At 38.2% G+C, this 13124-nt stretch overlaps 1 protein-coding gene across 2 annotated transcripts; it reads left to right on the plus strand.

Annotated features, from left to right (window-relative positions):
• The first annotated feature begins 1151 nt into the window (after positions 1 to 1151).
• On the plus strand, positions 1152 to 11545 carry LOC119785463 (cdc42 homolog). 2 transcript variants are annotated; one of them, XM_038288156.1, is made up of 5 exons: positions 1152 to 1662; positions 6165 to 6223; positions 6334 to 6363; positions 9379 to 9952; positions 11353 to 11545. In XM_038288156.1, exons 1-4 carry the CDS (start codon positions 1389 to 1391, stop codon positions 9865 to 9867), a joined length of 852 nt encoding a protein of 283 aa, XP_038144084.1. In that variant the 5' UTR covers positions 1152 to 1388; the 3' UTR covers positions 9868 to 9952; positions 11353 to 11545. The 2 variants fall into 2 exon arrangements, with proteins under 2 accessions (XP_038144084.1, XP_038144085.1); XM_038288157.1 differs by lacking the exon at positions 6334 to 6363 and having other exon boundaries at positions 1153 to 1662; positions 11353 to 11544.
• The last annotated feature ends 1579 nt before the right edge of the window (positions 11546 to 13124 follow it).

A 13124-nucleotide genomic window follows, 5' to 3' on the forward strand; every position in this document is an offset into this window, starting at 1 on the left:
TCCAGAAGACAATCTTTTCTTCTGTTTCCAAATACTGTTACAGTTTAATTCCAAAAAAACAAAACAAAAAGGCTTTTTTAAAACAAATTTTATTGCCACAATTTAGCTCCACATTAATACGGAAGAGGATTAGGGCCACAGAAAAAAAAAAAAAAGTTAACTGATTTTTAAATTTTATTTCAGTTTAATATGGGAAAAAAGTCAGAATTTTGACTTTTTTCTCAGAATTCTGACTTTAATCTCAGAATTTTGACTTATTTCTCTGAATTCTGACTTTAATCTTAAAATTTTGGATCTTAATGTAGATGGGCACCATGAAGGCAGAGATGTGGGAGCACTCAGCTTCACTGACAAAGATGTGAGTTTTTTGAGGTGGCCAGTGACACATTGATGGAAAATGACGGAATAAGGCAACTTTTTACGTGCCCGAGGGGTCCCCTCATTAATAGAGGAGCAGAAGGTCATTAAAACAAGAGAGCTAGTCTCTAAAACAGACATGGCTATGGCTTGATGCTAACATGTTTGTTAACTGTCAGAATTCTGAGAAAAAAAGTCAGCTTTCTGACTTTCATCTCAGAATTCTGAGAAAAAAAGTCAAAATTCTGAGAAAAAAGTCAGAATTCTGACTTTTTTCCTATGTTAAACTGAAATAAAATTTTAAAATCAGTTAACATTTTTTTCCCTAATCCTCTTCCGTATATTAATCCCCTTTAAATACTTAAAATAAAAATAAAATGTTGACATGATAACCATTCTAGGAAGTCAACCGTTAGGGGGCAGCAAAACGCTTACTTATCAGCAAGTTTTTTTTTGTTTTTTGTTTTTATCTAGGAGGCACTGATTATAAGGGATTTAACTTGATCTAATGTTACCATAAATTCTTAAACGTATTTATATTGATTTGCTTTCCTCTAACTCATAATGTGAGGACTTTATTTTTCCTTATAGGTCTAGAAATATTAAAAAGTTTAGCAATTATGGCAAATGAGAAGCAAACAAAGTCACTTTGAGTCACTTTTAAATAAGGTTCAAATGAATAATATGTGATAAAGAGGTTGGGGGTGTGAATGTGTCTCTTTGGGTCAGAGGATTCCAGAAAGCGGGCTGGTTTCACTTGGAAAGGCTTGGACTTTGGATGCTGTCGTGCATGTTAAGCCTCTTAGGACGCACCACCATGACAGATGCAGAGAATGCCAATCAGCTGCTCCCGCTGCGCACATAAACTTCCCACACAGTCTGCTCCACACTTCTGACACACTTCACAGTAAATCAGCTTACCGACCTGCTGTTGACAACCGAAACATCAAGAACCCTCAGGGGAAAATGGAGCCATCGGTTCTGCGCCACGTCTAACGTTTAAGACCAGATCCTGATCCGTAAACTGAGGCATGTTACCCCGCGATGTCGCGAACCAGAAGCCCGGCGGGCGGGTTTCAGAGCCGTTTGACGGAGGGGACCGTCCGACGGTTCCGCCGCGGCGCTTCAAGAACCGGGAGTTCCCCATGAGCGCAATGCGCCGCTGGTCCGGTTCCGCTCCGGAGCGAAGGGTCAACTGCGTTCTGGTCGGAGACGGAGCCGTGGGGAAGAGCAGCCTCATCGTGAGCTACACCACCAACGGATACCCCACGGAATACATCCCCACCGCGTTTGATAACTTCACCGGTGAGCTCCGCCGTTCAGGGGCGGATCCAGATCATTTTCATGTGGGGGGCACAGGGGGGACAACGATGAAATCAGGGGGGCCACCTAAAAGTGCCAACAGAATTGAAGGCTGCCACCAACCACTCTCTCCCCACAGTTAGAAAACGAAGTGTAAACAATTACATTTCATATTTAAAGCGTTTTTATGTTTTCATTGGCTACATTAACGTTTTCATATTAATGGCCTTTTTATTTTGCAATTTCAACATTAAAATTTTAAAGTCCCCATGTTTTCATCAACATTCAGCTAGTATGTGCTATTAGAAAACTCAGCAAACATGAGCCAGGCCAGATTAAGCAGATGCAATTTATTGTGCATGAACAACCCTCATCACTATTATTTTTCACTTCTTGCAATATTCTTCACTTTTTTACATAAGGATAAAAAAAAGGATAACCAATACTCAGTCTTAAGTATATTAAGCTAAATTGATACATTGTCGCAGTAGAAAGTACTCATCAGTACAACTGTATTTTCCGATTTCTGTGTCGACCACTGAACAACCTAATAAATTCATCCATATCCAAGGCCTTGGCTCTCGGGGACTCCACACTTAGCACCCCAAGGTCACTTAGTCTTTCATTGTTCATGGTGGTGCGTAAGTGATTTTTAATCAGTTTCAATGCAGAAAAGCTGCGTTCACAAGAAGCTGTGCTTACAGGTAGAGCCATGGCAATTTTGCACAGTCTGAACAGTTCATAGAATACATCCCTGAATGGCTCCAAGAATACTGTGAACTCAAGCAAACTACTTAAATTTTTCATTCCAGCTGCCCTCTTCCTCTCCAAGATCCGCTTGGCTTGATGTAGCTCGTGCTTAAGATCATCCAGGTTTGTTTTGTAAATGGTTCCCAACAAAAACAGAGGAGTCTCTTCCAAAAAGTTGTTGCTTTTAGGATTGAGTGCTTGAATTCCTTTCATGATATCACAATTGGTTTTAGAAAAACGTCTCTCTAGCTCAGCCTTCACATTGTCCAAGATGGGATAGAAAACAGTGGTACAAAAATGTTCTTCATCACGGTTTCGCTGACCAGTTGTGGATGTGACAACAGATCCATGAAGAGCAGAGCTAGTCTTTGGCTGCCTTTTGGAAACCTTGTCTGTACTAATGTTGCACTGATGAGCAATGTCCAGAACTTGTGTCCACAGTTCCCTAAAAAATGCTTCATCTCTGTAGTGCACAAATGTTTCTCGTAGTGCCTCAATCAGGTCAACTGCCCTGGCTAAGTCCAACGTCGAGGATTGCAGCATATCAGACAAAAACTTTGTGTCTCCCAGTATCCTTCTAAAAGTAGCCAAAAGGGCAATAAAGTTTAGATCTATCTGTCCAAGAAGTCCACGTGCTTCCACACATCTGTCTCCGTTGTTCTCCTCTTCAATGTCATGGAGGACACGAAGAACAGCTGGCAGCCGATCCATAAGGTTTCGACAGGCATAAAACCTGCAAGCCCACCGAACATCGCTTAGTTTGGGCAATTCTCGAGGCTTATCCTGAAACATTGCACGCTGTATGTCATGCCACTTTTGATGTACATACGATCCAGATAGAAATGTATAGAGGCGCTGCAACAAAGAAAAAAAGCATGACGCCTCTGGAACTGCTTTCACTGTGTCCACAATTACCAAATTAAGGCAATGTGCATTGCAGTGCACATAAAACGCGTGCCTAGCCAGCGACTGTATCCTTGCAGACACCATTGTGTCTACCGCTCATCACTGAGGCCCCATCATAACCTTGCCCAACCAACTGCTCTCTGTATTCCAATCCATATTTTTGGAGGCTATTGACAATTTTTTCTGTTAGCCCTGCAGCATCAAGCTTATCAGCATGTTCAAAATGCATAAAACTTTCATGTACTGTTCCTTTGTAATAATACCTGACAACTAAGGAAATTTGTTCTTGTTTTTGTAAGTCTTTTGTCTCATCAGCTAGGATGCTGAAAGCCCCACTTTGCTTTACCTCTTCAATAATCTCCTTCCTGACCATCTCAGCTAGCACCTCCAAAATCTCATTTTGAATCATGTGACTTGTATATTTGGCATTGCTATGTTCCATTTTTCGCTTTACTAAAGGGTCATGCTTTGCAATCAGTTCCATAATGGCCAAGAAGTTACCTTTGTTGCTAGAGTTTTCTGACTCACAGTGGCCCCGCTGCGCAATGTTTTGTGTTGCCGTACACAGTAGGACATCAGCAATGGTCTTGATATACTTTCTATTTTCTTCCACCTTTTTTTGGTATTGTTTATCCATTGCTTGGAGCAAAGACGTATTGTTTTCAACACCCCTCTTATACTCTGTCCATGCCACCATGGCATTTACATGGTGCTCTGCCTTGGCATGCATCTGGAATCCTCCATCTTTATACATTGCCTTTTTCCAGTTTGAAAAACCAGTACCTGAGGAGAATGTTGTCTCAGGAGCAGTGGGTAGCGAAAAATGCCGGCACACAAAACAATGTGCAGTATCCTGGCATTGAGAGTACTCAAGCCAAGTGTACTCTTTGTACCAGCACGCATTGAAGGCTCTCGTCCTACCCTTTCCGTGCTGAGTGCGAGGGAATGCATTCAAGATCGGTTGTGCAGGGCCAGCAGCTCTGGTTTGAGAAATATCTGGAAATAAAAAGTTTAAAATCAGTCTCACTCACAAATCTGTGGATGAAAATTGTAATAATTACTTAAAATACTTTACAGTTAACACTGCACATTTTGAAATAACCTATGGTATTTAAGATTTAACCAAAACATCCATAAAAACATCTGCATTCCAATAGATAAGCAATACGAAAGGACAAGTCACACATTTTTACATGGTGGGTAAATGACATATAGAGTTTAACTATCCACCTTGGGGACCTTTAGGTGCAGCAAATGTAGAAAATGGCTGAACCGAAAGGTTTCTGTTGCAGCTGCTGCTGTCATCCGATTCGAAATAATCGTCATTATTATCCGTGTCTGTGGTCTCCTCCCTAGGTGCATCTAAAAATATTGATTGGCATAGATAACAAATTGTATTCAAATATAAATTACTTTTTTACAATATGTTATAAAGTATATAGGTTTAACAAAGCCAAACAATTAAAAACTGCACAGTACACAATGCCATCAATTTAATTTATTTAATAAAAGATAAAAGTAAATTTTATTTATTTAGCTCAATATAAATCCCAATTTGCCCAAGAGAGCTTCACAATCTGTACAGCATACATCAGCATCGGTCCTTAGATCCTGGATTTAAGTGAGGGTCTGTGTTTTCACCTGGTCTGTGGGTGCTGGTCTGGCTCTGGAAGTTTTGTTCAACATAGGATGGTCCCTGGCTGCTTTCAGGCTGACCGTCACCTTGACCTTTACTGTTGCCCTCAAAGCTATCATCTTGACCTTTACTGTCCCTGTTCTGAGCCTGTTTCTTCTTAATGAAGAAATCTTTAATGTCTCCTTTTCTCCGTTTCATTGTTAACTCTACCTTTAAAAACATTTATTACAAAACACAGAATACACATAAAAACATTAATTTATGGTTATTGTAACTGGGTTAAAATGATACTTTCCTTGACTATTAAGGTTTAATTAGCATCAAGATAGCATAATCCACATGGATTTAATGTAACAAAGTCAATAATAATATTTTTTTAATAAATAAAATATAAGTAACACTTAAGGACAAAGCTGTAGATAAGTTTCAAAAAATGTTTCACAATAAAAGCTTTATTCAGAAATTATAGGTTTCCTACACACACTTTAACCTGAAATGCTACAGAGAGCTTTTAATTTGAAATGATACAGGAAATGTTGAGTTCCTGCAGCTTAATGCAAAAACTTTAACAAACAGAACAAAGTTTACCGAAATATGACCAATTATACTATCGAACAGTGGGATGATACAACAAGTGTATTTCAAATAAAGTCATGTTAACTTCTGTACTAGTTAAGGAAAATATGCGGAAATACGGTATAACATTTTAGCAAGCTAGCGCTAGCGCTAGCGCTAGCTTGCTGGACAGATATCATTAACATTAGCGCTGGTTAACTCTATATCACAAAGCAGACTACTTGTAGCTTATATAAATTCAGCACACACACAAACGAAGCCCTTATACAATTGTAACACAGTAAAGAGCCTTCATTTGTAACAAAGTAATCATTGTCTTGTCATACTTATTACATGCAATTATCAAGAAATTTAAATATGTTACCTCTCTTCCAGGACTGTACTTTTAACGGCACTTTTCAAAAGCTTTTGTCGCATTTGAAAGGCAGAATAATAGACATCCATGAAAGCCAATGACAATTGGGGTGGCACACGGGGTGGCCAATCAGATCACAAGGGGGGCGGGTGCCCCCCTTTGCCACCACGGTGGCTCCGCCTCTGCCGCCGTTACGCGCGGCTTTTACGCATTCTGGCACAACTTGTTCCACGTTCTTACCACTGAAACTAAACGACTGTTTGGGATTTTTTTTCTTTCCAGTGATGGTTGTGGTTGATGGGAAACCAGTCAGACTGCAGCTGTGTGACACCGCTGGTCAGGTCAGTTTGTTTTTGTCTTCTTTATCACATAAAGTCCTCACTGCATGATGTGTGGCGGCTGTACGTTAAACGCTCTTCATTTCCTCCCTGCCACTGCACCGCCATGCTAGAAATGGGGGCCAGTTGATGGATCAGTTAATGTAAGTCATTCCTGATCAGTGTGTTCTGACTTTTCCCCCCTTTATGTTTTGTTTGCACCTTGCAGTTTTGGTCCGAACCTACTGGATGCAGTAGCTCAGCATCGCCCCCTGCAGGATGAAACCTTCCTGTTTAATGGGCATTTAGCTACTGTCATCCTGTGGCTTCTCCGCGCTGTTTGTATGGAAGCGAATCGTTACCATATTTCAAATGAAAAAGTATTTCTAGAAATGCTTTTTAATTGTAAGAATGTGGCTGCATTACTAGACTCATAAATAAAATTAGTAATCAATCATCCTATTTGCATTTTATTTTTCTTCTTTAACACTGCTCATCCTTTTACTTATGTACCCCAGCAAATACATATCAAAATTCAATTTGAAATGTAAAATTTGAAAATGAAAAAGTATTTCCAGAAATGCCTTTTAATTGTAAGAATGTGGCTGCATTACTAGACTCATAAATAAAATTTGTAATCAATCATCCTATTTGCATTTTAATTTTCTTCTTCAAGACTGCTTATCCTTTTACTTAATTAAAATGAAAAAGAAAAAGACGTTTGAGATTTATATTTTAAAATATACCCCAGCAAATACATACCAAAATTCAATTTGAAATGTAAAATTTGAAAATTTCATTTCACTAATTTCATTTATTAGTCAAATAATGCAGCCACATTCTTAAAATGAAAAAGCATTTGTGGAAATGCTTTTTCATTTGAAACATGGTAACGATTCGCTTCCATATGTTTAGGTTTAGCACTTGTTTATTTATGTAGAGACATAACATGGAATTATTCAGAGTATGACGTCTTTATTAAGCAGGACATTACAGTTTTTAGCTGCTCTGCTCTTTTTTTAGAGCAGCAATAGTGTGACCCTATCAGCTGCTTAATCAGTCAGTCTGAAGGCTGCTGCCAAACAGATACCTGTAACCTGAACAAGAGTTCTGGCCTCAGTGTTGGCTCCAATATGTTTCAGGCAGTAAGGTGTCACTCTATGATCCATAGAGACAGATAAAACTCAGTTTTATCAGAGGCTTACTGGGCTGTCTCTAAAGTACTTAAAGTCAGAGGAATGCAATGACAGAATGAAAATAAACCATGGTATCCATTCATTTTATAAACAGGGTTGAACATCATATGTCTGCAGATTAAAGCAGTTGTTTTCCTTTCAGAAGTGTTTCCATTTGGTTCTGAATAACCCAGACCTCTTCAGCTTCCTATTAAATATCCCTTTATTTTTGTTTTCATTACATAGTCCATTCCCATACTCCTTTTATTAATAACTTATCCGTAAGACCACCTATGCAGTATTGTATTTCAAATGCCTCCTGACCTCTCTCTTTTGCATGAAGACCAATTAGCTCATAAAACAGTTGGACAAGAATGCAGACATGGTTAGGTGTATGTTGGTTTTTTCTATGTTTTCTTTGCAACGTGGCAAAATTTGGAATAGTCTAATAATTATCTATCTATGGAAACTGAAGAAAAATATTTAAACCTGCAAGACTTGAAACAGCAAAGAAAATGCATGCACTTGTAATTTCTGTGAAAGGTTTAGTAAAGTATTTGTGATGTTTTAAAGATTTTCTGGTTCCCACGGTCCTGAATTGCTTGCATGAAATATTTTATAAAAAATGTAGCCCCTGTCATCTAAGCTCCACCCTGATGCTGCAGGGCTGTCAGAGAAAAACAAAAACTTGAACCTGGAAAGTAGTTTTAAACATTTCTATTGAGTTTTAAAATCTTTTTTTCTGTTTTAAGTTTTCCTTTCAGTTTTAGCTCTTTTCAATGTAAAACTGCAAGCTAAAAAGATATTTTTAGTTTTTTCAGCTTAGAAAAAAAGGTTTTTGGATGCATTTTATGGCCCTTATTTAGCTCCATAGATGGAAAACGTTTAGAGGCCCTAGAAACTTAATTTATTAGAAATCCTTTTTTTCATCATTTTTCATTTGCATTTGAGCAAATTTTCAGAGAGGTCTTCGTTTCAGGACAACAAATTTATAGTTTTCAGTCTTCTTTATATTATTATTTTATGTTCACCGCATCAAATTCTTGAATATTTAAGTTTACAGCTGTAATTAAACAAAATCTGTTTTTAATTACATTACCAAGCCCCCACATTTCTGTTGAAAGAACTTAAATAAATGATTTACTATATTTATTCTACCCTGAAAACATTGACAGTGACAAAAATACAGAAAACCTTTATTTCCTTCAGACCGACTGAAAGCCTTTAGATGAATACAGGGTCCAAATGAGAACTAGCTTTCGTTTAATCCTGTATCTGAAAAACAATATGCAAATATGTGAAAATAATTAGCTAAGTATTTTAAAATAGTGTTGAGTCACATTAGGGAGTTTAGTACAGAAGAGGATTAAGGCCACTGAAAAAATAAAAGAAACATTAACTGATTGTCTGTTTTAAAGACTTGCTCTCTTGTTTTAATCACCTTCTGTTCTTCCATTAATGAAATAGCATCACTGGGGACCCTTCAGGCATGTAGAAAGACGCCTAATTCTGTCATTTTCCACCAATGTGTTACTGACCCTCCTAAAAAAACTCCCATCTTTGTCAGTGAAGCTGAGTGCTACCACATCTGAGATTATTCTGAGCTTAAAGTCAGAATTCTTACTTTTTTCCCATATAAAACTAAAATAAAATTTAAAAATCTTTTAACTTTTTTATTTTTCAGTGGCCCTCTTCCTCTTCTGTAGTTTAGAGGTCACAAATGTGTAAAAATATTAAATATTCAGCTGAAGATATTCCCTTACAAATTAAGTCTTGTAAAGGGAATTTTGTGTAAGCTAATTTCCCCTGCTTGAATGTAGAAAGTGGCACAAATTACATCATAATTATAAGATTTAAAGACATAATTAGAAGATACATAGACATAATGATGAGATTTAATGTTAGAATACAGACTTTCATAGTCATACCTATGTAAAGCAAAGTTATAATAATACAAAATAATGAGACAAAGTGATATTAATGCGATTTCAATTTACCCTGCAGGATGAGTTGGAGCGCCTCCGGCCGCTCTGCTACAAGAACGCAGACGTCTTCCTCCTCTGCTACAGCGTGGTTCGGCCCTGCTCCTTCCGCAACCTCACCAACAAATGGGTTCCTGAGATCCACCAACTGTGCCCCGGCGTTCCCCTGGTCCTGGTCGGTACCCAGCTGGACCTGAGAGAGGATGTGGACGTTCTGATCCACCTGGCGCAGAACCAGCAGCGGCCGGTGAGCACCGAGGAAGGCCAGAGGCTGGCCCTGGAGCTCGGGGCGGTGGGCTTCGCGGAGTGCTCCGCGCTGACCCAGAAGAACCTGAAGGACACTTTTGATGCAGCCATCCTGGCCAGCTTCCAGCAGACGGAGAGTACCGTGGCCCAGCAGCAGAGGCTGACTCTGAGGAAGAAGACCCCGGATAAGATTAAGAGCCTGTCAGAGGGATGGTGGCGGAAGCTCAACTGTCTGATTGGAGAGGGGAGCTGTGAACTCAAATGAGAAGTTAGATGTTGTTAGTTTTTATTTTAGCCAGCTGTTCAGTGAAGGCATCACAACCCATGAGATCAGAAACACGTGCATACAGGCAGTGATGGGACTAACGGCGTTGAAACTAACGCCGTTACTAACGCCGTTACCTTGTTTTAGTAACGAGTAATCTAACTAATTACTTTGACTGTAACTATAACGCAGTTACCATTGCAGGCACCCCGTTACTGCGCGTTACTCAGGTCGCACAATGAACCTTTTTTCATGATAGGACTCGTGCGCAGCTGCGTGAAGCTGACACCCCACCCACGTCAAAAAACTCTGCAAATAGACTGAATGGTTAGTGCAACGTTAGTGCAGATTTGTGCAGAAAAAAATATTGTTTGTGCTACTTTTGTTTAAGAGATATTAAAGATTATTTTTTAGGTCATCCAGAGGTGCGCGCCTTGTCATGAGAGAGGGGAGGATGAGAATGGCTGATGAATAGTGAGATTCCGTCTGTCAGTTGAATAGGTGGGTGTTTCTGCTGGTGGGTGTTAACGTACAGCACACACAGAGAGATGGAGAGTGAGGATGACTCCAGCAGCAAAACAGCGTTTTCCACATGGAAATACCGGTGTTACGTAGAGCTGCGTTTCCCCATCACATAACGGTTTCCTCTGCATCTCCACACAGCGCAGGCGGCACGAGTCACCGCGCAAGCGGCAGGAAACGCGCATGCTCGCTAAAGGCGCGCAACAGTCGCCCTGTGCTCGCGCCACAGGAGAACTATAGAGAGCGTGAACGATCAAATGAACCTGACAACAGCCAGAAATGATAGCCTATATGGAGAAAGGGAGAAATCTGGATGGATGGATGGATGGATGGATGGATGGATGGATGGATGGATGGATGGATGGATGGATGGATGGATGGATGGATGGATGCTCTGCCTTCTCAACCTACTGTATTTTTTATTTTAAACATTATTTGATGGCCTTTGTGGCAGGGATGGAGATCCATATTTTATTTCACACACAGAGTATACATCTAGATAGATAGATGATAGATAGATAGATAGATAGATAGATAGATAGATAGATAGATGTTGCAGTATCTATAACAACCCAAACACACAGGATTTCAGAATTAGACATCCCCAGTTATTAATTTCATATACTCACCGGATCTGAATGTCCTGTTATAAAACTTCACATAGCGTTCCCCCCTGATGTCATTTACGTTGAGTTGCAATAAATGCTAAACTGTCTGCAGGTTCTTGTCTTGTCGTCCGCTCTATTCAGCTGGCTTTGGAAACACACGGCGAGAAGGTGGGGGCCGGGTGGTGAGGGTTACGGGGCGAGAAACGCAAAAGTAACGCAATAGTTACTTTTACTAGTAACTAGTTACTTTTATTGTGGAGTAACTCAGTTAGTAACTCAGTTACTTTTTGGGAGAAGTAACTAGTAACTATAACTAATTACTTTTTCAAAGTAACGTGCCCAACACTGCATACAGGACAACTTAGAAAACTGCACACAACCTTCATTAGTCTTTCACAATCATACAGTCAGTGGGGAGTGTTGAGAGCAGAGCGCTTGTGCTCTGGAAAGGTTGCAAGTATCCGGTTCGATTCCACAGCCTGCACTCTGGGTCCCTGAGCAAGACCCTTAACCCCACTCTGCTCCCTGGGCGCCACACAATGGCAGCCCAATGCTCCCTAAGGAGATAGGTTAAATGCATCTAACCATCCATATTTAAAGGCTGCCCATTGGACACATATCAGATTCATTTCAAACATTTGTATTCATTTTGAAATTTAAAAAGAATTGAAAACCTTAGAAATTGGCTTTGACTTGAATGATATGTAGGAAAACATTGTTAGAAATAATATATTTATGGTATTTATTTATTTATGTATTATTATATTAAATTATGTATTTATTGCACACTATTTATTTTTGTATCACCACCATTGACCATGTTGTTTTATTGAGCAAATTTAGGGCCACATTTCTTTTTAGAAAAGACTGAAAGAAGTTATACTTGAAACTGAAAACAAATTTAAAAAACTGAAAAAGAAATGTGAAACAAAAACGTTTTAAAACTGAATATTTCTAAAACTTAGAAAAGATTAAAAACTGAAAAAAATTGAAATAAATGAAGAAAACTGAAAAAGAAATGTGAAACAAAAACATTTTAAAACTGAATATTTCTAAAACTTAGAAAAGATTAAAAACTGAATAAAAATGAAAATAAATGAAGGAAACTGAAAAAGAAATGTGAAACAAAAACGTTTTAAAACTGAATATTTCTCAAACTTAGAAAAGATTAAAAACTGAAAAAAAAATTGGAAATAAATGAAGGAAACTAAAACAAGAAATGTGAAACAAAAACGTTTTCAAACAGAATATTTCTAAAACTTAGAAAAGATTAAAAACTGAAAAAAATTGGAAATAAATGAAGGAAACTAAAACAAGAAATGTGAAACAAAAACGTTTTCAAACAGAATATTTCTAAAACTTAGAAAAGATTAAAAACTGAAAAAAAATTGGAAATAAATGAAGGAAACTAAAAAAAGAAATGTGAAACAAAGAAATTTTTAAAAATGAATATTTCTAAAACTTAGAAAAGATTAAAAACTGAAAACAAAATGAAAATAAATGAAGAATTTGAAACTGAAGAAATGTTCAAAACAATTTTTCAATTGTAGGGATTTTTCCTTTTTGATTCTAAGTTTTTTTTTTTCACTTTCAAATTGTTCACCCCTTAGGCTAGTGGGTGGGCTTTAGGTGACATGAGGTGTGGAATGATGATAGAGTTTAGGTGCCTGGATAAAATATTACTAGCTGTTACATTTGGGGGTTGTGGGAATTAGAAAATGTCTTTAAAGTATTTCTTTCAGTTACATTTTTTTTTTTATAGTTTTCAATTTGTTTTCAGTTTCAGAATAAGTTTTTTTTTTTTTTTTACAAACTTCATGGCCCTAACTTAGCTGCCTAGAATTCTTAATAAAAGTTTCTTACCTCTGATCAAATGTTTCTTTTTTTTCACTTATATTTAACATTTTAAGCAATGATGTCAAATTATACGTTCTGCTTCCTCACAGTAGTTCTACTGGGAGTTCTGCTCTTTAAATTCACCTGCCAAACACAACAGAAGTCAGCTTTGTATTTTGTCTTTCTAAGAAATAGGTCTCAGGTTGAGAGACAGACAATCCCTTCGTGGTTCTGCCGTGTCCGTTAGGAAAGATTAAGATTAAACTTTGGCTCCTCTTTGCTCTCTGATTC

The sequence above is a fragment of the Cyprinodon tularosa genome, unplaced genomic scaffold (assembly GCF_016077235.1).
Source record: "Cyprinodon tularosa strain WSP-4 unplaced genomic scaffold, ASM1607723v1 ctg25, whole genome shotgun sequence".
NCBI lineage: Eukaryota > Metazoa > Chordata > Actinopteri > Cyprinodontiformes > Cyprinodontidae > Cyprinodon > Cyprinodon tularosa.